The sequence below is a fragment of the Pipra filicauda genome, unplaced genomic scaffold, assembly GCF_003945595.2.
Source record: "Pipra filicauda isolate LSUMZ 115617 unplaced genomic scaffold, ASM394559v2 scaffold109_size3271384_pilon, whole genome shotgun sequence".
NCBI lineage: Eukaryota > Metazoa > Chordata > Aves > Passeriformes > Pipridae > Pipra > Pipra filicauda.
The window spans coordinates 2,651,970-2,675,179 of record NW_024103540.1 but is presented as its reverse complement, the minus strand read 5'-3'; the positions used below and the strand labels follow the sequence as shown (position 1 = coordinate 2,675,179).

At 50.6% G+C, this 23,210-nt stretch overlaps 2 protein-coding genes across 9 annotated transcripts; one reads left to right on the top strand and one right to left on the bottom strand.

Moving 5' to 3' along the window:
- Positions 1–49: 49 nt before the first annotated feature.
- LOC113982037 (ninein-like protein) lies at positions 50–17,183 on the top strand. 8 transcript variants are annotated; one of them, XM_039381374.1, is made up of 15 exons: positions 50–149; positions 2,285–2,854; positions 2,938–3,075; positions 3,342–3,480; positions 4,613–4,720; positions 5,330–5,419; positions 5,902–5,910; positions 7,516–7,612; positions 8,077–8,198; positions 9,245–9,573; positions 12,921–12,990; positions 14,093–14,329; positions 15,317–15,529; positions 16,325–16,441; positions 16,534–17,183. In XM_039381374.1, the coding sequence occupies exons 2-15, from the start codon at positions 2,703–2,705 to the stop codon at positions 16,720–16,722; spliced, it is 2,010 nt and encodes a 669-aa protein (XP_039237308.1). In that variant the 5' UTR covers positions 50–149; positions 2,285–2,702; the 3' UTR covers positions 16,723–17,183. The 8 variants fall into 8 exon arrangements, with proteins under 8 accessions (XP_039237308.1, XP_039237331.1, XP_039237326.1 ...); XM_039381397.1 differs by having other exon boundaries at positions 51–2,375; positions 2,718–2,854; XM_039381392.1 differs by having other exon boundaries at positions 51–2,538; positions 2,718–2,854.
- A 1,436-nt stretch (positions 17,184–18,619) lies between these two features.
- GINS1 (GINS complex subunit 1) lies at positions 18,620–21,728 on the bottom strand. The gene is made up of 7 exons (XM_027709867.2): positions 21,640–21,728; positions 21,498–21,562; positions 21,318–21,413; positions 20,909–20,999; positions 20,296–20,412; positions 19,374–19,448; positions 18,620–19,108 (listed from the first exon to the last, which is right to left on the bottom strand). Exons 1-7 carry the CDS (start codon positions 21,712–21,714, stop codon positions 19,040–19,042), a joined length of 588 nt encoding a protein of 195 aa, XP_027565668.1. The 5' UTR covers positions 21,715–21,728; the 3' UTR covers positions 18,620–19,039.
- Between the last annotated feature and the right edge of the window lie 1,482 nt (positions 21,729–23,210).

The window sequence follows — 23,210 nt, the reverse complement described above, 5'->3', positions numbered from 1 at the left end:
GGGAGGGAACGCGGTGTGCGCGTGCGCGGGGCGGGAGGGCACGGGGTGTCCTCAGGGAGTGACGGGATCGTGAGGGCTGGAAGGAAGGGACCTCTGGGGATCATCCAGCCCCACCTCACCTGGAGCGGGTGACACAGGAACGCCTCCAGGTGGGTTTGGAATGTCTCCAGAGAGGGGAAACTCCACGGCTTCCCTGGACGGCCTGTTCTGGGCTCTGCCACCATCAGTGTAAAGAAATTGTTTCTCAGGTTCAGGTGGGACTTCTTGTGTTTTAGTTTATGGTCATCGCTCCTTGTCCCGTTGCTAGGCACCGCTGAAAGGACTCTGATACCATCCTCTTGACACCCGCCTTCGAGTTATTTACATGCGTTGATTAGATCCCTTCTCAGTCTTCTCTGGACTAAACAACCCCAGCTCTCTCAGCCTTTCCCCAGAATTGAGGTGCTCCATTCCCCTAATCCTCTTTGTTGCCCTCTGCTAGACTTGCTCCAGGAGCTCTGTGTCTCTTGTCCTGAGGAGCCCAGAACTGGACACGGCTCTCCAGGTGATCCTCACCAGGGCCGAGTAGAGGGGCAGGATCACCTCCGTCGACCTGCTGGCCTCTCTCTTCCCGATGTGCCCCAGGAAAAGCATCCAGGGGGCTGGACGGGAAGGTGGGCGCAGGTTGTTTGTGTTCTTCAGAACACCTTGGAATGCAGGATGGAGGCGACATGTGGGTTGCCACTCCCATTTGGTTTCCCTGTGTGGTGTGTGTTTCCCCTGGAACTCCGTGCCTGGGATATCCGGCACGCCATGCCCGTGTGGAAGCCAAGCGTCCAGCCCCAGGAACACCCCAGGCAGTTTGCACGGGGAGGGGGGAGGAGAAATGTGCTGGCTGGCAGCCTCATGTCACCTCCTCTGCCAGCCCAGGGGTGTCAAGAGAGGGTTGATTTGCCAACCTGAGGTGGGACAAGGCAATGGAATGAGATGTAGGGGTTCTCAACAGAGACCAGAGAAGGATCCAAACTTCTCACTACCTTTCCTCAGCTGATGCCTTCTCCACTGCTCTGTCCATGTTGTTCAAGCAGCTGGGATCCAGTTTTCACAGAGCTGATCCCTGGGTTCTTTTGAGGGGCAGAGAGTTTGGATGTGGGCATACTGCACCCCCCCGTCCTTCTCAAAGAGCATTTTTAAATTGTGTTCCATTTGCACTGTAGAAGAGATGGGATTTAAGAAACAGTTTGGGTGCTTCAAATTCCTGCAGCTGTTGAATTTCTCTTCGTCTCGTTTCTTGGGAACGCACAGATGTATTGACTAAACTGGAAAAGCATGGAGATGGAAGAGCTTTGAGGAGTTGCAGTTTGGCTTGTTCAGCCATACAACTACATTTTTCATGGCAAGTCAATGTCTCTTAAGTAGCCAAGACTTAGCACTCCACGGGGTGAGTTTGTAAAAAGGATCCTGGTTGATGGCCTTGATCAGCAGCTCCATGAGGTGATTTCCATTGACTTTGGATAAGGAACAATAAGTCATTGCCTCATCCCTACACAGGGCAGTTAATCTGTATTTGATGTTTTACAATGTCCTGCAGGGAATCCAGACACAAGTCCAGACATCACATATGACAGAGATTGTCCTCTTTTTAGTGCATGGATCAAGCTTCATTCACATTTTCTTTAATTGGTGTAAAATATTTCTTTCTCCTTAGTGCTTTCAGTTCCAAGGACTGGCAAGGCATTTGCCAATGCTTTTGAAGTACCTCTGGTGGAAGTGAATCTCTGATTACCCTGACAGCCAGGACAGCTCCATCCAGGATCTTGAGCAAAACAGCTCCAGAAAAGAAAGAAGAGTTGTTTCAGGTTCTTTTGACTTAAGACTTTGACTTAAGGCTTCTTTCAAACCTGGTACAAAATTGGTGCTTTTGGAGTTATCGGTTCTGTATCAGCTTTATGCTTTTTGGGTCAGCTTGACTGAATCTCATTTACCTTTGAAGCTGACCTCAAGGCAATTTTAGCCTCTAGGTCAAACAAAATGTTGGCTGGAAGTCCCCATCTGGCAGTTGTCACTGTAAACTCTGTAGCTTTCAGTGTTGTTTTTTCTGTGGCTTCTGAGTGTTCACCAAAACCTTCTCATTGTAGTTGCCTTAAGGGCAGCTCAGAACATCTCCCTCTTGGCAGCTTGGGCTTGCTTCTAAAATGTTCTTCAGGATTGATTTGATCTCTGAAGTTTCCTTTTGGTATGGAAAGCTTCAGTTTTTCTCTGCCAGTTTTTCCCCACTGACTTGTCTCTGCTGTTTTTTCCTCAGTGTCAGAGGGTAATGTGCAGGGAATCGGTGTGTCCTTCTGGCCAAGCTGCGTGGGCCCACATCACTCCTCCATCATCAGCAAAGGCACCAGGTTTGCCAATCCTCAGCTTGTCACTGCCGCCTGAGCCCTGGAAGAACTAAGGGGAGATCCTCATGGTCTCTGGTGCTGCCTTGATCGGTGGTGGTGGGTGAAGTGAGCAGCAGGGCCTTTCAGCAAGCAACCGTCTGGGGTGGAAGAAGTGCTTGCAGCCAAGGTTCGTGATGGGGTGGCAGGGTTTGGGGAAGGGCTGAGGAAAATCTGGGGTGGATATGATCTAGGCTTATCTGTGAGATGGGAGGACATCTCTGAATGACTGGATGGTGTGACAACAGAAGTCCTGTTGGAACTCCTTGAAGAGGGAGGAAGTGATTACAGTCTATGCTGTGCTTGCAGAGGTGGAGTAGCAGCATGGAGGAGCAGGTGAGACTGGCAGAGCTGCCTGCAGCCTTGGACAGCACACTCATGGTCCCCAGGAGTGGGCTTCAGCATGCAGCTGTCACCTCCTATGGATACAAACTGCAGTGCCTCTGGTGAGGGTGCTGCTCCCCGCGAGGAGGGCTCTTCTCTGGGATGTGTGAGGTGTCTCTTAATGCTCTGCTCTCCGTGTCTGCAGGATCCAGGTGAGGAAGATCGCCAGGGAGAGGGACAAGGCGAAGCTGGACTTGGAGAAGGCAGAGAGACACTGCCTGCATCTTGGCAGGGAGCTGGACGAGCAGTACATCGCTCTCAAGCACACCCAGAGCAAACTCAAGTAGGAAGGGTCTTTTTGGTGGGGCTGGGAAGATGTGCCTACAGTCTTTCCCTCCCATCCTAGTCTCCCTGTTAAATCTCCCACTTGTTTTGTCAACGTGCTAGTGGCAGAAAAATCCCTGAAGACCTTACCCCACTATGATTTCAGCATCCTTCCAACCAAGTTCTCATCTCCTGCTTTGTGCGTGGTGAGGGAGGGTGTCTGTACCTCGTGACCATCTGAGAACATGCTCCAGGTGCCCCAGCCACGTTGCTTTCTTCCCCCAGGGATTTTCAGGCAGAAATAGAAGCAAAAGAGCTGCTTTTGCAGCAAGCAGTCAGTCACCAGGCAAAGCTGGAGGCTGATACACAGTTCCTCCAGGGCAAAGAGGCCAGCCTGCAAGGGAGACTGAACCACGTGATGAAGGTAAGTAAAACTGCCCTGGGTGAAACATCTTCACTTCTTCAGACGAGGCAAAGCAGAGGTGGTGACAAATATGGATGGTTTGTGTTGCTTTTGCTGGGAAGGACAGGAATTTTATGCAGAAGAATCATCAGCCACATCCATACTATTGTATTAAATACAGAGCTTGTTCCCTTGCCTGTGGCATTATTAAACCCCCATGTTGTTTGTTGGGACTGGTTTGGCTCTTGATAACACCTGGATACTCAATAGCTAAGGCTATAATTGTGCCAGGGGTCATGCCAAAAGCAGAGATGATGGTGTCTGCGTGCCTGGGATCATCCCAGTTCTGTTCATTGTAGAAGTACAGCTGGAGATAGCACAGGACTTGCTGCCTTTGTTGTCTGTGACGGAAACCATAGTTTTGTGAAGCAGGGGTAGAGATGAGCCTGTGGGGCTATCTAGCTCTTATTCTGCAAAACCCACTCCTATGCCTGTCCTTTGGAGAGATGAGCCTAACCCCAGCCCATGAGGTATCAACAGTGTGCTGTGCTGTCCTGTTGTGGTTTAGGAATGGTACTGCCCAATTTAGTTCTCCCACAAGACTTTCCAAACCACACTGCTGCTCACTGCCTCTCCTCCATCTTCTGTCCCTTGGGTGGCTGTAGAGGAGAATTGGAGGCACAAAAGGCAGAGATCATGGGTTGAGATAAGAACAATTTATAGGAAGCAGCTATGAGATAAGAAAACAAACAGTAACAGCAACAATACTAATAACAAAAATGTACGAAAGAGAGAGTGATTTACGTGCAAAATGCTCACCGAAGAGCCCAGCCCAACCTGCAGCCACTTTTCCTTTTCTCATTTTCTCACTGGAAGAAAGCCTTTCTCCATGAAAGAGTCCCTTCCCGCTGCCTGTGGCAGTGGCATGAGGTGGTGTAGAAATAACATCTGGGCACCCTTCTGGCTACTGCAAAAAATGACTCCTGTCCTGTCTGGAACCAGGAGCTGTCCAATTCAGGGTCTTCTGGGAGCTGTGCTGTGTTTGCCACGCTGCCAGCTGTTTCACAGCTTCCTGCTGAAGGCCTGTGTCTGATGAACCCGTCCTGCCATGTCAGGACCCACTGCATCAAGGAGATCTCTGTTTTGTCAGCAGAACGCAGAGCTGCAAAACAAGGTCACAGAGATGACTGAGAAACTGTCAGCCTCTGAGGAACTGGTGTTGGAGCTGCAGAAAGAACTCAACCACATTGTGAAGGAAAAGGTAACCTTTCTCTGTTGTAGTTAAATAGAAACTTTTCAGGAACTCATCAAAAAATTGATCTTGCGTATTTTGGCTCAGTTGTTATGGTCTCCCCCTCCGTGAGCTCTCCTGCACGTTGATGACAACCTGGAAAGAAAAAAAATGTTGGCTTTTAAGTTAGACCTTTTGAAGCTTGGGGAAAAAAAGGGTGAAGAAAGTTTGCAGTTTTAGAAAATTTTACAAATTTGCAGTGTTCAAGTGAAAACTTTGAAGTTTGGTTTCCAGAAAAAAGAAAAGCTTTATTTTTCACAACTATTGAAGTAAAGGGTTAGTTTTGGTATCTTCCACTCCTACAACTCACCTGGCAAAATGAAACTGGGGAAAGAAATGAGTCTGTGATCTTGTTAGCCAGGAAAGCTTGCCTGCCTGTAGTGTTATCTCTCACATGTGGAGAAAAATGTTTTTCCTCCTCTTTCTGCATCTGACTCATCCCACAGGTGACAATACGAACCCTTCTGTTGAATCTATGGGTGTAGCACCATGACTTCAGTAATTTAGTAGAGCTTTTGGCTCTCTGTTTGGAGAGGTGATAACTTTCTTGATGAGAGATGTTTCCCTGTGCTTGTGCAGCTGGGCCAGGGGGAGCCCCACAGCCCGGAGTTCCTGAGCCAGAGCGAGCGCTTTGCCGAGATTGTCCTGGAGTACGAGCGGCAGTGCCAGGTACGTGTGGGCAGTTCTCCAGCAGCTGTTGTGAAAGTCCTGCTCTCCTCAGCACATCTGTTGGGCACTTTGGCCTGGGGGAGTGGAACGAGGCAGCCCTGACCATGGTGCAGAGGAGGATCCCTCTTTCCTTGCTCAGAGGAGGCTGGAGACAGCTGTACCCTCAGTAAAGCAGCCTTTCTCCTCACTCCTGCAGCCCTCCATGGGTTGTTTCCCTTGCTGGGATTTTGGCAGAGGAGAGTAGGGGTGGATGGTAAATTCCTCCCTGCTTACCACTCTGTAGCCATGGACTATTTTGTTTGGGAACTGTGTACCTCCACCCTGGGCTCTGTTGGATTTCTTCTTGAGCAGAAGTAGAAAGCTGTTCTCCTTATTTGGAAAGCATGTTAACACTGAAATTCTTCTATCCTTTTGTTTTTCCCTTTCTTCTCCTTGCCCCCACTTGACAAACCCCTACAAAACTTGCTGCTGGACTCTGCTAGAGAGTCAAGGTGAGCCAGTCCAGGTATCTGGTGTGTGTGTATGGTCCAGGAGTTGGTGCTCTGTATGTTGTACTTCCTGCAGGGTAATGTGCTCCTTCCAGAGCTTTCGACTGTCTGGGATGAGCACAACCTCTGTTTCCCTTCTCTCATTTTTAAGTGACTTGTGTATCTTGCATGTTGTGAGTTGCTGAGTACTCTGTGCCTTGGCTCCCAAATCCTGTGCTTGTTACATTGCCCGTTTGTTCCCAAGTGCTGTGTGTGGCTGGGGAACACCACTGAGTAGGGACAGTGACTTATGACATCCCTCCAGCAAGGGCTGAAATGTGCACTTTCAGCAAAGTCATTCCATGGACCCATCAGACAGCCCCTCTTGAGTCTGTAATTAAAGGCAAACACACTGGAGCACAATCCAGTGCAGCATTGCTCCAGGTGGCACCAGAGGGTTGAATATGCTTGGTGCTGCAATTTTTCTTCCTGTTGAACAGCCCCGGAGTTGTCCATAAGAATGCTGATGGATGGAAAGGTTCAACCTTCAGGCTTCATCTGCCCCTGTGAAGGCACCCACTCGGGTTTATCCTTTACTCTTGCTGAGTGCTGTCAGCCCCCTGTCCTTCCTGTTTAGAATGGAGATGAAACAAACTGGGTTTGCATTTGTCTACATCGTCTCAGTAATATTTATTAATTAGAAGTGTCCTAATTCACAGTCCTTTGCAACACATCAGTTTCCTGAGTGGCAGCACGTGGGAGGTAATTTGATGTCTGCTCAAAGTGGTCTGACCCCCAGTCCAGAAGAAGGCAGGATGCCTTGTGTGGTGTTGCTTCCAGTACAGGATGGAGGGTGTGAAGTGAAGCAAGTAGTTTTCCAGCTCCAAACACCCACATGGAAGTGGCTCATTGCACTGGTGTGGCAGCTCATAACTCAGCGTTCAGCTGTGGAGTTGACTCCTTGCTGCCGGCTGATGTTGGCACTGAGGTGGGATAAACTCCTGTTCTGGCCTCAAGGTGTCTCTGGCACCAGGAGACCAGCAGGACCTGCCCTGTGCTGTGCTTCCCATGGGATCAGCACCTTCTCGCTTCACTTTATTCCTTCTGCAATCTGGAAATGTTCCCTCCCAGAGCCCTGTGGGACTTGCTTCCCTGTTGCTTTGTGTGCATACAGGAGTGCTTGTTGGCTAGCCTGGATGCCCACAGAGGTATCTTGAGGATGTAAATGCAAACCTCTGGGCCCGTACTGAGATCATGGCGTTTCTTATGTGTTGGATGGTAGCAATGGTGGTTTAGGTCAGGAGGGTCTCAGGAGGCCCAGCCCTTTGAGGTGTCTGCAAAAAACCCTGGTATCGTGGCTTTTGCATGCAGGACCAGTTGCTTTGTGCTTTACAGTGTCTACTGGTGATGGTCATGGTAATCTGGGCTTGCATTTCTTCTGTGGCGCTTCCAAATTCTCTCATGTCTGCATTTGCTTGGGAAGGAAGAAAAATTCCCCTGTGCTGGGGCTGGGGGAGGCCTCTGCTCTTTGTGCTGGGCCTGAGAGCAGGAGGCTCTGAGTACACATGGCAGCTCCCACACCCTGGGGGGCTTTGTAGCCACATCATGACCAGTCTTTGGTCTTTTCAGGTGCTGTATGACCAGAACAGGGCGCTGCGGAGGGAGCTGCAAAGGCTGCGTCTCCAGCTCCAGGAGAGCAGGGCTGAGACAGGGCTGCCAGCAAGAGGTAATGTGCTCCAGTGTTCAGTGCCTCTCCATCTTCTCAGCAGGAACAGAGTTCCCTCCGGATTTACATGGGAGTGTGGGGTGGCTTGTGCCTGAACTACCACTGCAGGTTCTGGTACTGGGCAGCCGTGGGAGGGAAGAAGGGGAAATTGGGTGGTGAGGAGGAGGGAAAGAGGCGTTCCCAACTTGAGAGCTGGTGATGGTAACCTGTGGACTAGGCAGCTTGGAGTGAACAGGCAGATTTTCACTGTTGAGGATGTTAGGGAAACACAATATAATAAAGAGGATGTAGCCAACCAAACTGTGGCTTGGGAGATTCAAGTTGAGCATTAGATAAAAGCTTCTGGCTGAGAGGAGTGATGTAGCCCTGGGACCCATGAGATAGATGGGGAATCTCCATCTTTTGGAGTTGTATGGACTTGACTGGATGAAGCTGCAGCCATTCTTATCAGTCCTGTCTTGTAGGCCTGTCCTTACAGGGCTCCTCTCTGCCAGAACGCCCCTCTCCAAGCCCTCTTGTTCCTACTTCTACATATACAGAGATGTCACTCCCAGTGGAGCAGCTCCAAGAGCAGCTGGAAACCAAGGTGAGCGGGGTGGAGGGAAATGTCCTGACTTCTTGGTAAGCACAACTGCTACAGCATGACTGATGAGGCATCTGCTCCAGGAGGGTTGCTGGAGAGAGAGTTCAGGCTGGGAGCAGTGTGGTACCTCAACACTTGGCTGGGATTATTCCATGTGCATCTCCAGCCTGTCTTAGCTGGTAGGAGCGTCTGGAGCCCTCACTGGCTGGCAAAGGCTTTGTGGAAATCACTGTCACCTTGCAAAATGTTTGTGTGCGTCTTGTGGGGAACCAGAGATTACCCGGTGTTGCTTTCACAGTAAAACCAGCAACAGGACCAAGAGGAGAAGCAGCCAGGTGTCTCCTGAGGGCGTGGGGTGTATCAGAGCCCTGTTGCCCTGGGCTTGCAGCACACTTTAACCCATTTGCCCTAAGGTGACAGTGTGAGCCCAGCCCTGTTTAGACAGAGTGCTCTTGTAAGAGGCCTCAGTTTCCACATTTACTTCTCTTTTTGCTGCTGAACTGAGAGGTCAGTGGTGCTTGCTGGATTTCTGTTACAGCACTGCAAGAGTAAATTCTAAACTGCCACACAGGTGACAGAACAGTTCAAGGAGCACAAAACTGCTTACAGATACTCCGCCTGCTTCACAGTCCTGCCTTTGTGCTCATCAAATCCTGGAGTTTCTAGTGTTTACAGGGCAGCTGTGGGGAGCAGCAGCTACCCACCACCTCATCTTGGCAAGGGACCACTCTGCAGTGGAGGAAGGATGTGAGGAGCGGTGGCAGATGATGCCCTGGCCTCTCCCTTCTCCTCTCTGAGTTTCCTTGTAAACAAGGAGAAAGGGGAGAACTGTGGTGTTTGCTGGAAGGAAATGGGACTCACTGGTACCTGCCTGTTAGAGGCTGCTGTGTGAGACTGATTGTTGCCCTAAGTTCAGCAGGGACCAGAACTGCCTGAAGAGTGTCCCCTCTTGAGAGGGACCGATAGATCAACTTGAATTAGAGCTAATGGAGCAGAGGGAGCTCTCAGGAGCATGGTGCTAATATCCAAATCCTATCTCCTTCCAACAGATAAACTATTACAAAGAACAACTAGAGTTAATGCAGAAAAACTTTGAGAGAGAGAGGAAGGACAGTGAGGAAAGCTTCAAGGCTGAGATGCACAAGATGGAAGACCAGAAGAGAGACCTGGAAGAAACAGTTGCAAAGTACTGGGCTGTAATTAGTAGCCTGAAAGAGCAAAAACCTATGTGGAGTCTGGAGCTGGAGGAGAGGTTTGAGGTGGAGCAGGCCAGGGTGGGACAGCACCACACTGAAGACATTTGCCATCCAGGGCAGCAGCTGGACCAGGAGGGAGAAGAACTGAGGACACAGCAGCACCAGGACAGATTGAGCCTGAGGTCTGGCACTGTGCTTTTTCTGGGGCTAAGCAGGAGATCAGGATCATCCCCTGCTCATACCAGAGTAGGTTGGGCTGATTCCTCACGAGGCTGGAGAGCTGCTTTAATTTGGAAGAAAATCTGGGTGGTATTGCAGGGCTGCAGCTGTTCGAAGCAAGACATCTGAACTCCCCTTATATGAGTGCTTTTATTTCAAGACTTTTAAGTTTCCCTGCATGTTCTACAAGCTTGTGTCAGAGGCAGTGCCCAAGCAAACACTGTATCTCAAAATACTGAGAGATACAAGAGAGCTTTCATTAGTGTTTTCTTATTATCTCTCTCTTTCTTGGTCCTTCAACAAACCTGCCTCTGCTTGCTAGATCATCACAACTCGTTATCTTAAAAGCAGCAAAAAATGTCTTAAATTTCTCTATATAGTTAAAACAGACTGGCTGGTGAAAGAGTGAGGCTGTCACTAAATGACTGTTTATCTTCCCTTCCTGTGCTTGTGGTGCCAGTTCTGCAACATCCCCAGGGGCCAGAGTGGCCTTGCAGAGGAGACTGGAGAGGAATTGGCAGGCCTGTCCATGCCTGCTCCTTCCTGATTTCCAACACACCCCACCAGTGTCCCCAGGCTCTCCTGCCTCTTCCCTGCTGTGTCTCCCTTTGGGAGCAGAGTTCCCCTGGGCAATACGGAAACAGAGGATTTTGCTAGGGTCATTATTCCTCTTTTAGGGCTGAGATATGGGGTAGATGGGGAGAAAGGAGGTGATGGCTGAAGTCTGTGGTAGACCAGGGAAACAAAGCCAAATAACAGGAATACAAGTAATTTAAGCTGTGTTACCACCATCTCTGGTGAATGGTAGATGGACTGACTACAGTGGGGAGCTTTCAGAGTTGTTGGAAAAGATGTGATGGGTGTGAGTCTGAGAGGTGCAAAATAGTTTGGGAACTTTCTGTAAGGTTTAACTAATTGCCTTGACTTTGCAACAAAAAGAAAACTTTGTATTGCATCTCCAGCAAACGTACATTCTGGGGCTGGCTGGAGTTTCCAAGCTGTGTTATCAAACCCAAGCCAGCAAAGTCTTTTTTATCTTTAGGAAAGATGCAGAGGTTGAGCATAACCAAGAGCTGTCATGGAGTGAATGCCAGCATGAGGACAGCTGTAAAGCTTTATTGCAGCAACACTAGTGTGAGAGGAGGTGATTTCCCAACAATAAAGGCTCCAAGGTGAGACCTTCAATAGCAGCGTGCCCAGGAGAGGCAACAGTGGAAGTGTAAGGAGAAAGACAGTCTCTGTGGAAGCAGAGTCAGCTAAAGTTGTAAGAGGAGGTTAATGAGGAACAGGCCAAAATGTGTGAGATGCTTAAGCAGAAAAATATTAGAAAAGGCACCAGGATGAAATGGGAGTAATGCAGAATCCATGGAGCTGAGGGCTCTGGTGTTGAAACGGACAGAGAGTCTGGAGACTTTTCCTCTGGGGGGAAAGGAGCAGATCTGCAAGACTCAGATGAGCAGGTAGACCAAAATGTCCTGTTGCACATAAGGAACAGAGAAGAAATGAGAGACTGTGTGATGGATGGACCAGTGCAGATGTCTGTTGCAGCAAATGGCCTGCTCAGTCTAGAAGCTGGAGCCAAAGTGGAAAGTATTTATCACGGAGAAATGGAATCTTGATAGACAAGGGGATGTGCTTGGGAAGAAGGCAGAGAGAGCAAAGTTAAAAGGTATGCTTTCACACAGCAGACAGAGCAGCATCTCAGGACATGAGACAGACTTGATCTGGATGGCAAGAACAGGAGAAGAAAGCTCTGGGAGACAGAATGGTGTAGCAGCACAGGAGGAAACATGACATTCTGTCTGTCAAAATGGAGCTGGAGAGGGAAAGGACTAGGTTGCAACTGGGGCTGATGCAGCTCAAAGATGTCGTGTACTAGTTGGAAAATGAACCCAGAGCTCAAGAGAGTGTCAGGTTGGAGTGCAGTCCTGTATGGAACTGGTGTTTAGCAGTAGCTATTGGATAGGACTGTCTGTTTAAAACAGGACTGAGCCTCCTTCCCACAAGTGCCAGTATTCATAGACTCCTGGGAGACTGGAAGTACTTCCTATTGGAAGTACCAATAGAAGTGGAAGGATGATGAGCCTTAGATTTGGGGTCATAACCGTTGTGTCAAACAAGCTGAGTTCTCCAGATATGGCTTTATTGCAGGTGAGGGGTTGGGCTCACCACCTGGTGATCCTGTAATTAAGTCTTGGTGTGTCTTGATGAGCCAAATAGCTTTGTTTCCACTCCTTGGCAAGACTGCAAAATAATTTTAGCCAGCTGGAAGGCGCACAAATTCAGAGTCTGATGCTCTTTGTCCTTATTCCTCTTTATTTCCTTTCCTTTGAAGACCTGCTCCTTCTCTACCATTGTCTCTTGGTTGTCCCCACATATGTTGCCTGAGTTACTGGATGGTTGTTTTTCAGATTTCTTTTATTTCTTACTGTCCTTGGAAACCAAATGGGAATAGACCAGGGAGCCAGCACAGAATGCCAAGAGTAAACAGGGCTTTTGCATGGTTTTTTCACTCTGCTGTCTCTCCCTGCAAGGGAGACCTGTGCTGGCTGCTGGAGAACAGCTTGTTGAAGAGTCAGCTTGGAAGACTCCAGCAGGAACTGAGGCTAGCAAAGAAGGGCAGTGAACACTATGAGTAAGAGAAGAGGCAGCTGCAGGAGGCTGGCAAATGGGTGGATAAAAGGAACAGCCACTCAGGTGCATTTACCAGATTTCAGCTGGCTCAACCTGCCTTCTGTTTTCTTATTTTTGAGAAAGCCGGCAATCGCACGCCCTTTGCTGCACACAAAAGCAGCCAGTGCTGAGACAGGCTTGGCCAGAGCACAGGGCCAGAACCAGGTTTTCGGGAGGCTGTGGAGATGGGTATGTGTGGGAGGAAGGGTTGTGTAGCTTCTTTGCTACACAAATGTTTTGACCAGTGGCCTGTTTCTGCCTTAGGAAGCTTGAGATAGGTAGAGATCACCCACCAAGCCATAAATCTGAGGAGAGACAGGTTGCTGGTGTGGATGATCCCAAGAGTCTGTTAATCTGTCTCTCCTACTGTTCTTCATCCCGTGATTTTTAGGCCTCTGACAGTGTTGCAGGACTTTGGATGTCCCCAGCTCTCTGCCCTGGGCTGGGCTGAGTCACCTGTTGGTGCAGAGACACCTGACTCACTCCTGAATCAATGCAGGACCATATCTGTTTTTGCTTGGCTTTGCTTCCTGTTGCCAAAACCAGATGTAGGACTACCCAAAACAGGGCCCTCCTCTGGGGAGCTTTGGTTTGCTGCTCTCTGGCCTGAAGCTGATTGTATCCCTCTTTCCAACAGGAAACACATGAACAAGTTGGGCAGAGAGAAGGTGGAGGAGCTGGCTGAAATAGCGGAGTTAACAATGTTGGTAAGAGGCTATTAACGCTGACAGGCTCTTGACTGAAGGATTTAGGAAGACAAAAACTGCATGTGCTCATAGAGGAGAACAAAAATGTTTGTTTCAAGCATTCAAACCCAGTCTTGCTTTGAAGAACCAGCTTCATCTTATAACTTGTCAAGTAGAGAAAACCTGTGTGCCAAAAGCCAGTGAAGGTCTTACAAAGTCTCTAATGAGGTTGACTTTACCTACTTGCAGTCTTTCTCCCAGAGGTTTTGCTCACTCCCAGTCTCAAACCCACAAGCTCAAAGGCCTTTGGATATGCACACAAGGCCTGGCCAGGATTTTTTGTATGCAATGTGAACAAGGCGGGCAGGCTTTTCAGTTCTCTGCTCTGTTCCTGGGATACCTCATGACTTGGAACCACAACCTGTTTTTTTGCATGTCTTTTCTACCCTTCAGGGCCATCAGCTGCGGCAGGGTGGCCTTTGCTGGCCCTTGCTGGCTTCAGCTTCCAATAACCTGCTGCCCATAGCCTGCTTTTTCTCCTTTGGAATTGCCCATTTTCCTGTGAGGATAGCAGAGGAATGGGATCTTGCCACCCTGCTGTTAGATGCAGGCTTGCTGATGTTATCTCTGCTGTGGTCTGGTCAGAACATGGGTCAGAAACTGCACCTTGCTCAGCATTACTGCAAGGGAAGGTGGCCTAGGGGTAACACCTGGGGGATGGTGCCCTTTAGTGTCAATGTGGGCTGTTCTTGTAGCCCCTACTCTGTTTTTTTGTCTGTACTTTCACATGTGCACATGGACACATTTCCATTCATACTCTATTCTTACTAATTTTAATATTTCTGTTACACACTCATATAGTCCTGTGTCCCCCTTCTCCCTCAGTGACCTCTCCCACGGCTGTCAGCTGTGCAGGTTTCCTTATTTAGGAATGCTGTGTTGCTGGGCCTTGGTCAGGCTGGGACATGAGGACACTTGTCCTGAGTGCCCACAAGGCCCTGGAGCAGTGTCCCTGGGTGGGAACCCAGTGGGGGCAGTTGTGGGACAGATTAGGTGTCTGTTGCCTCTGTTCCCACCTCAAGCCTCTGTGCATGATTTGGGTTTTTTTTCCAACCTTTTCCAGAGCGAGAAGAGCAAAGAGGAGGTCTCCCACCCGAATGTCAAGGTGCATCAGCTGGGCTGTGAACTCACTGGGCACAAGGCTGGTCACAGTGCCCAGCTGCAGAGCCAGAGGCTTGCAGAGGCCAAGTGGCCACGAGGAGCAGAGGTGGCTGCAAGGCTGGAACACCACCAGAAGCATGCAGCATGTTGGATGGAAGTGGAGCTGCTCCAACAGCAGCTGAAGGCCTCACAGGAGAAGGTGGGTGTCCTTCAGTTGGTGGCAGGGTGCTGAGTGGTCCCTGTGATCGCCCCCCTGCTGGGGGCTGTGTTGGACACCTTCCCCAGGAAGAAAAAACTTGTCCTGTTCCTCTTTGTGGGGGACAAAGGACTCTCTCTCCTGCTTAAATGTGTCCGAAGCCAGTTCAAGTGCAGCTGGAGACAGGTCCTTGCTGCCTGTGATGTCCTCTCTGTCCTTGTCCTGTGCAGGCTGGCTGGGCACAGGAGATGGAGGCTGAGTGGAGGTGGCTCACACAGGGGTGCCAGGAGCTATGGTTCCCCATGGCTCAGCTGGCAGAGGAGCTGGGGGAGTGGCAGGATCAGGTAGGGGCTGGGCAGGGATGACGGCAGCCAGACAGGTCTTGTCTGAGGGAAGGGAAATGTGATCAGAGCAGGGGAACTAGGATCACCAGGATAGAGAGAGGAAAGCCAGTGTGAGAAACCTTCAGATGTGTTACTATCCCTCTCCTGCATTCTACCCTGTGGACCGGTCAGGGACTGGCTTTCCAAAGTACAGCTTACCCATGTCAGCCACCCCTGGATAGCCCTAGGGCAAAGTGGGACCAGACCTGCTTCCTAGTACCAGGTTTGCCCTTTGCTGGTGGCAGGAAGCAGAGGACATGTAGTACGCAACATGTAGTACATCCCAGCTTGCCTGGGATATATCCAAGAACCCAGGTGAGCAGCCCCCTCTGTCTCCTGCCATTGTGGCCCTTTGTGCTGGGATTTACTCCCAGAAGAGTCCTCCAGCAACTCCTGCTCCTTGCTGCTCAGCAAAGGGTCTCCGTTTATCCACCTGCAGCTCTTGGTGCTCTCAGTCCCTTGCTTTGCAGGCTGCCCAGTAAGCACCACTCCCATGGTCCTGCACAGTGCTGAGGGTGCTACCTAACCTCTCCCCCACAGCACACCCTGGGCCTGTAACATTGTCGGCTCAGAGCTGTAACCAGCTATCCACCTGTCTGTGTTACAGCTTTTAGAAGCCAAAGCAAGCCTGAGCCTGGCCCAGACCCAGCACGCTCTGCAGTTGCAGCAGGCCAAGGCCCAGATGAACAACGTGGTGTCAAAGCAGCAGTTTGAGCAGCTGCAAAACACCCTGAGAGAGGAACAGTGCAAGACTCAGCAGCTCCAGGAAAGCCTCCACCAGCAGGCTGAGCAAACATGCAGGCAGCTGGTCAGCATCCAGGTAAGCAGGTAATTATGGGAGCTCAGTCAAGGGTACTGTGAAGGGAACACTGCTGTCCTGGCAGCCTGGAAGGCAGCTGTGGTTGAAGGCACCAGAGGTTTGAGTAGAAGATGCAATATATAAAGAACCCACATGGAAAATGCACTTACCTTCAAATTCAGCTGCAACTTTTAATTCCTCATGAAAGCAGTCACTGCCCTGCACTCAAACATGAGCCCTCCCCACTCAAATCCACATACCCCAGACCTTGTGCCTAGAGGAGCAGGAGTTATCCAGGGAGAGACTCTCTTGGCTCAGACTGGGGAAAAAAAAAGTTTGAGCCCTCTGTGTGGAGTTCACAGAGTGGGGTGGTTTTATCTCTGGGGCACTGGGCAACGGAGGTGTTGAGTTTTCGTGAGTTTGTCTTGTGACAAACTGGGCAAAGATAGAACAAATTATAACGTAAGGAATTATAACGAGCAGACACAAAAACTGCATCGAAGGAAACTATGTCTCTCCCTGGGCTTTTCTGGACATGCCTGGGAGAGGGGAGGCCATTGGCTTGTTTTTATAGAAAACACTGCTGGGAAATCTGTGCCTTGTCTTAAAATTCGTCAGGTGCAGACCTAGAGAAGGTTGTACTGCTCTAGACACCTTTCCTACTGCTCTTTGCATCCTGCACCTCACCTAATCCTCCCCTGCTCTCCTTCAGGGAGTGTGAAGGTCCAGGGCCCTGGGGAAATGTACAGTCCAGGGTTGCCAGAGGCCAGGGGAGTGCTAGGACAACCCAACAACAGGCTTTCTTGCCCACTGCAGGTGGAACACGAGCACCTGCTGCAGGCTGCTGTGGAGCAGGCAGAGGGGCTGGAACACAGCCTGAGGAATGCTGAGGCTGTGCTGGCAGAGAGGGCAGCTCAGCTCAGAGACGCCCAGGTGAGTGCAAGAGGGGTTAGTGCTGCGTGTTCCTCCCTGTCTGGTACCCCTGCATGGCATGCTGAACCTGAAGCCTCCTGTCCCTTCTGTAGGCCCAACTCTCCAGGAACAAACTGCTGATCGAAGACCTCCGTGGGGAGAACAGGGGGTTTGCAGTGGCCCTGCAGGCTGCTGAACTGAAGCAGAAGAGCACAGAGGAGAAGAACCAGCTGTTGGAGGAGAAAGCCTCAGCTCTGAAGCAGCTTATCGGAAAAATCACACCAGCAAGTCTGAGTGGGTGATGGGACACCTTCAGTGGCAGTCCTGCCCCTGCTCCTGGCTGGGGTTGGTAAGGTGCAGAAGGGGAGGTATGGCTGGGTTGGAAAATCAGCCTTGTCCTCTCCGGTCTTGTCAGGATGTTCCTGCATAGAAAATAGATAATAGAGAACCCAGACCTTTAAGGAAGTTTGTCTTGTGGATGGCTGAATTTTCCAACTGAAAGCACCAGCTTTGCTGCATTTCTCAGTGGCAGTGTGCTGTTATAAGTCAGGTCTGTCTCAGGGCAGCCGTCCCACAGGATTTTCTTGAACTCCAGCAGTGTTTGGTGGTGATGCAGATGCTCCCTCTCTGTAGAGGGTTGATGTTGAGGCCACACTGTTATGGCTGGAAAGCCAGGGCAGAAGGCCTTGCAGGTTCCTGTGTCTGGCTCACTCTGATCAGGAAAGCTGTGTGGTGGTATTAAAATGTTTGTAATATTACAGCACTTCCTGCCATCTCCAGTCTGCTCTGTATTTCAGTAACCTTCCCCAACTGTTGCTGAACTTTCATTCCCTACAGCTCCTCTTGGGCTCTAGGAGACTGGCCCTCCTACTGAGCCTAGGATCCAAAACCAACCAGACTTGCCTCTGCAGTGAGCGGGACAGAGGGACTGAGGGTAGAGCCTTCTTTCAGTTTGATCCTCCAAGGCTTGGGGCTTGATGACCCCCTACTCAGCTCCCTTCAGAGGAGACCAGGAGACATGGTAAGTGAACTGTCCTCTTGCCTTCCTTGGTGGCCTTTACTCACTGACAGTGAGTACTACTGCCAAAGTAAGTTGTCTGAAAGGCCAAGTGTTCACATCTGCAAATACCAAATTTATTGCTTGCCCCGGCTGTTCCCCTCTGCATGGAAGGTGCATCGTTGCCCCGGTGCAATGTCCAGAGCAGACGACATTTACACAGGGGCTGTGGTTGCCACTCCCTGTGAAAGCACTCCTAGGATTTTGGGGGCTATGGAGAAAACTGTAGGAGAGACTAGACAAGCCTATTTCAGGGTACCAGTGCAGAGGCTGGACAAAGTCAGTACAAAGAAGAGGGCTTAAAAATAGCTCACGGTGTTGTTGGTTCAGGAACAAAAGAGGATAAACTGGCTGTGAGCTGAAACTCAGGTACTGTGTTTAAGGCTGCCCCCTCAGCCTGCTAGGGCAGAGAAGTTCCCTGGCCCTGGGGCCAGGCTTGGAGATGACTGGAGGCTGTGACTGAGGAGGCCTCCTTGGTTTAGCTGTACTTTTTTTGCCCCAATGCATTCAGAGCTGACACTCCTCTTTGCCTTGGGGGCAGCCCCACAGAGGGGCTCAGGCATATTGCTTGGCTGAGGGTGGGAGAGCAATGCAGTAGTGCCCCAAGCATTTACCCTGCTCCTGCATTCTTCCCCAGTGTTTGCTTTTTCAGCTCCAGTCTGAGATGGGGGCTAAGCAAACCTCTAGTCTGAGCCAGGGTTAATGTTTTTGCAAGTGTTCTCTCAGCCACTTCTCAAGAGTGAGCAGCTCCATTAAGAAAACCAGACAGGGAAAGCAGCTCTTCAGCCTTGTTCTGGTTTTGTGCTAACTGGAATCCTTTAAACCCTCTGCTCCCTTTCCCACCCCTACACCAAACAGTCCCTAGGCCTTGCCAGACCAGTGCTTGGGGAAGCCCAGGCGTGCTGGGAGAAGCCCAGACTGCAGTGCTCATTCATACAGCACCTCAAGAAACAACATTTATAGGTTTCTGATGGGAGACAAGGCTTCTTGTCTAATCCTGGAAAGAAGCTTGCACAGCCTTTTCTGACACTTGGAGGAACAGTTCCACTGAGACACTTAACCATCATGCTGCAGGGTCAGGACAGGTTTGACTAGGGACCCAGATCAGAGTGCTTAATGAACACAACATTAACTCTTAAAAATCACTACAGTGAAGGCTGAAGCAGTTCTTTATTTTGCAACCACAGAGCTTTCCTGGCTTCCAGAGCCCAGCCAGTTGGTGTCTTACTCCCACGTGAACAATCAATTAGTCCAAACAAAAATGCATTTACAAATGCCAGTTGTAGCTCTGGGGCTTGGATAACGCCCTGCTCCCCCTTCCTACCCGCCGGATTCCCAGGATCACTACATTACCAGTATGCACCATTTCCTCCCAGAGGGGTGGCCAATGTGGTTTGCATAATATAGGGCTGATCTTCAGGTAAGGCACCAGAGGCTGTTGGGAGGAGTGGCAGGGTGCCACTGCAGAAATGCTGAGGTGTCTGAAGTGCTGCACACACTACAGTTCAGTCCCCATTGTGGGCAGGCCACCAAGCAAGAGTTGTCCCTCCTGTCCTCCACACTTAGGACAGAATGTGCTCCAGGACTCCTTGTCTGATTAACTGCTCGCATTTCCAGCGGGGTAAAAAGTGCTGCATAGAAACACAGGAGAACTTTCCTTGAATTTGTTGGATTTGTTGCTCCACACAGCCAGCTCTGTTCTTTGTGCTATATATCCACTGCATCACGGTACCAGACCAGGCAGAGCTGCAGTCTGGGCCATGCAGACAGCCTGCAGCATGTGCAGGGAGCTGTGTGTGTAGGAATTGTGACATGCTGCAAAGCTGGGATAAGCAGGGGGATGTTATGGGAGTGAAAGAGAAGGAAGAGAATGGATGACATTCTTGTCATGGGTACCTGGCTGTTCTTCTTCAACAGGATGGTAGTCCCATCATCAATCTCAAATTCTCCATGGTCTCTTAAACACCGCACCTGTGAAGCAGAAACACAGCTCCCAGATCACCCCATCTCCCATAGAAACACTAGACATCACTGCTGGCTTGCAACACATGCCCCAGGACTGTGAGAATGGACACACTGCTCCCTGCCTGGGGAGTCTCAGTACAGAGCAGACCTAGAAATGCAGAACTGAACTCATCCCATGGATCAGTGCCCATGGTCTGTGGGCTCCATCTTGACATTCTCTTCCTGTCTCTGCCTGGAACAAGAGCCCAGTCTCTCCAGAAACTTGAGGAAGAAGAGCACAAGAGATAGGGACTGGTGACCCTCCCCTCCCCACAAACATACCAGAAAATGTCAATCTGTTTTAACAGTGAATGTGCTTAAGGAGCAGGTTTATTGTCACTACATGGTTTTTTGAAGAGAATATCAGAACAGAGCACTTCAGCTACTGACTGTGATTTCTCACGTGCTCTTGCTTTGTTGTATCAATTGCGTAAAGCAATTTATAGTCTCATCTATAAGAGTCCATTTAAAAAAACACAACAAAGCCCCCTAGGTAACAGTCCTTAACGTGGGAACATGGTTTCTAGTTGATCTGAGAGCTGGTTAAGTTTCTGCAAAAAGCTGCAGAAACTTCTCACTGGATAACTCACCCCATCACAAATGCCCTACAGACTAGAAATACCATCTTTGACCATACATTGTGCCCTCAGTAGGAGTAAAACGCTGGCAGAGTAAAATCCAGAAGCCTGTAGAAGCTTTGGTGCTCTCAGAGGCTTTGCTTAATGAACTGACTTGGGATGGGGATGAAGTTCTCTAAAAAAGATGGTCGGGTAAATGTTTGTTCACAGACAGAAACCACAGATCTTGCACTTACTTCAATGTACAGGCTTTTAGGAGGTTTTATGTCCTGTGTAAGGTCCAGCCCCTCCTCTCCTCCTACTGACCTCATGTAGGTTGCCAGAGACTTTTTGTACCGATTGAACCACTCCACCTGTGGGCAGTAACAGTGATCCCTCAGTCAAAGCCAAACAGCTAATGCTGAAAGACAGGTCCCTGATGAATGAGATCTAGTTTATTTGTGTTGTCAGACCACTGTTCCCAAGCACGCTCCTGACAGCCAAAGGTGAACGAATGCAAGCTCTTCTAGAAAGGAAAAACCACCCTTGAGGCAAAGCAATCTGGATTCAGGGTAGGACAGATGCTGCTAATGTCAGCAGCTCCGTACATTGGTCTAGAGATGGCATTTGAGAGCAGCACATACGGACCTAGTTCTGTTGGTCTCTCTGTGAGTCTGATCTAATAGAGATCACCTGATCCTTAAAAGTGCATTAAAAAGTGCACTCAGTGTCCATTTGGGGTTGTACCCATAGACAATGAATTAACAAATAAGTATTTACAGAAAGACACGTTAAGCATCATGTTTATAGTGGGGGGAAGAGGCGGAGTAAGTGGAAAGGGAGGAAGAGTTTAAAACAAGGCTGACTCACTTCCTCAGCTGACATGTGGAACTGGATGGTGTTTGGCAGGACACTGCCATACTCCCACCTCAGCGCTCGGATCCGCAGCAGCCGGTCGTACCTGGGGGAAGAAACGGGGCAAACCCAGCATCCTTGAGTGCTGGCAACATCCCCAGGCAACAATGATGCCCCAGTCTGCCCTCAGAGCAGAGAGCAAACACTTGGGTCATTCCACCTGTGATATCTGGCCTATTCATAATGAAAACTCTTAAAGAGCAGAGGGAAGGAGGGCCTTCTCTTTGTTGGTACCGGCAATGAACACAAGGAGAACCAGCCCCGCACCTGGCGGAGGAACCACCTGCCCGGGCCGAGTCCCAAAACCCTGCCCCTGGGGACCCTGTGCCGGCGGGGGTGAACCGACGGCCGCCCCCGCACTCACAGGTAGGCCAGGAGGCAGCGCTGGTTCCGGAGCAGGCAGCAGTGCCGGAACCGGATGAGGAAAATTAGGTCCGTCCGTCCCGACTTCGCTTCGGACCTGGAGGATGAGGAAGAGGACGATGAGGAGGATAAGGCCAGAGGGGGGCAACTCCCGGGCTCTGCGGGACGCGCCAACACTCACACATCCGCCTGGTTCCGCTCGTACAGCGCCCGCATCTCCTCCAGCGCCTGCCGCAGCCCCTCCGTCTGCAACACGGGACACAGTCAGCGAGAGCGGGACCCCTCCCGCTCCCGGCGTTCCCAGTCGCCCCGTCTCTGCTCACCCGGAATGGCGGGAGGTGCCCGCCGGTGGCGCGGTGCAGTTCCCGCACCAGCTCCATGACCCGCTCTCCCGCCATCCCGCAGCCGCGCGCGCCGGAAACCCGCGGGAACTGCAGCCAATGGGGGCCGCCGGCGGGGCCGCGCGGGGCGGGGCGGGGCCAATGGAGGCCGCCTTGGAGGGCGTGGCCTCCGGCGGCTCCCGCCCACCGCCGTTCCCTGCGCTGAGTTGCCCGGTCTCGGCGCTCTTTGGGCGACACTGGTGCGGCTTTTGGGCACCCTTGGGGTCACTTTGAGAGACCCCGAGTGGTTAAGGCACTGTCTGGCTGCCTCTGGCAACCTCCTCCCCGCACCACCCCAGCCCTTCCCAGTGCTTTTGACAGCAGTGTCCTTCAACCTGAAACATGCCACAAATAAAAGGAGGAAAAGAAAAAAAAAAGGGGTGCGTTTCTGGATGGGACAGGAAATTTTTTAACACTCAAAACCCTTGAAGGGATTCAATAATCCAGGACCATGGCGTATCCTGCTCCAGTAATTTATTTCTCCGACCATGTGTTTCTTATGGTTGCTAGACATAAAAACTGAGCAGTGTTTTGTGCAGCACTGTTATGCGACTACAGTCAAAATTGGGGCTTTCACACCAGGACCGAGACACCTCGGTGTGCTTTGTGTGCCTGAGACATTTATGCTGCTTGTGTTTACGATGATGTGGCACCTGCACAACTGAGCAGGGACTGTGTTCTGGCTCTGGCAAGAGTGTTTTAATGATCTCAACAACTGTTTCATTTGGGGTTTTAGGCATGGGGTTAAAATGTCCAGAAATGTCCCAGTCACCCGCAAGCTGGAGGTGGACTTCTGGGCGTTTGTTTCCCAAACAGACCTGTTTCCTGGCTGTGCTGTAGCCAGTTTTGTCTGTCTGGTGGGGGACAGGAGGGGTGACACAGCAGAACTAGTGACCCTTGCTGCAGAGGGTATTGGATCATCTTGTCCTTGTGCCACCACTGGAACAGGTTTGTGTCTACATGGTGCTGCTTCCTTCAAGAAGCATGTTTTCCAAAGGATCTGACCTCTATGGGGTATACCAGTGTCTAGATGGGGAGCACATTGCTGTTAGCCAGCCATGGAGTAATGTGATCCCATGCCTGGAAACCAAAGCTAGGAAAAAAACCCTTGCGTGTCTTCAGCAGATGCTGTAGGAGCAGCCATGGTGGTGGATTTTGCCCAACACAATATCAGGATGGGATGTTGGTCTTCAGCAATGTGCTGCAGCTGTGGGGCAAATGAATGGACAAGGGGCGGCTTTGTGGCTGGGGTGTCGTGCAGGATGGCAGATGGCATGGTCTTGGGGTTTTTGTAAGAGGGAAAAGCATCCTGGAGCCAGGATTAGTAAGCAGCATCTCTCCCCTCTCTCTCTTCTGGGCTGTCTGACTGTGGCAGGGGCACCCACCCTCTCCCTTCCCACCCAGCCTGTGGCACAGCAGAGGTGTAGGGCCTGAAGAAGGTGCTGTGGAGTGCCCGGTCCCCAGAGCGCTGTCACTGCAGAAGCATCACGTTTAGCTTGTCATTAATCATTGTG

Coding starts and splice junctions, on each gene's coding strand:
- LOC113982037 (XM_039381374.1), top strand. CDS start 2,703: ATGCTGTGCTTGCAGAGGTGGAGTAGCAGCATGGAGGAGCAGGTGAGA. Junction 9,574..12,920: donor CAGGACAGATTGAGCCTGAG/GTCTGGCACTGT, acceptor TCTTTCCAACAG/GAAACACATGAACAAGTTGG. Junction 14,330..15,316: donor TGAAGGCCTCACAGGAGAAG/GTGGGTGTCCTT, acceptor TCTGTGTTACAG/CTTTTAGAAGCCAAAGCAAG.
- GINS1 (XM_027709867.2), bottom strand. CDS start 21,714: ATGGCGGGAGAGCGGGTCATGGAGCTGGTGCGGGAACTGCACCGCGCC. Junction 21,414..21,497: donor GAGCGGAACCAGGCGGATGT/GTGAGTGTTGGC, acceptor CTCATCCTCCAG/GTCCGAAGCGAAGTCGGGAC. Junction 21,000..21,317: donor CGCTGCCTCCTGGCCTACCT/GTGAGTGCGGGG, acceptor TTCTTCCCCCAG/GTACGACCGGCTGCTGCGGA.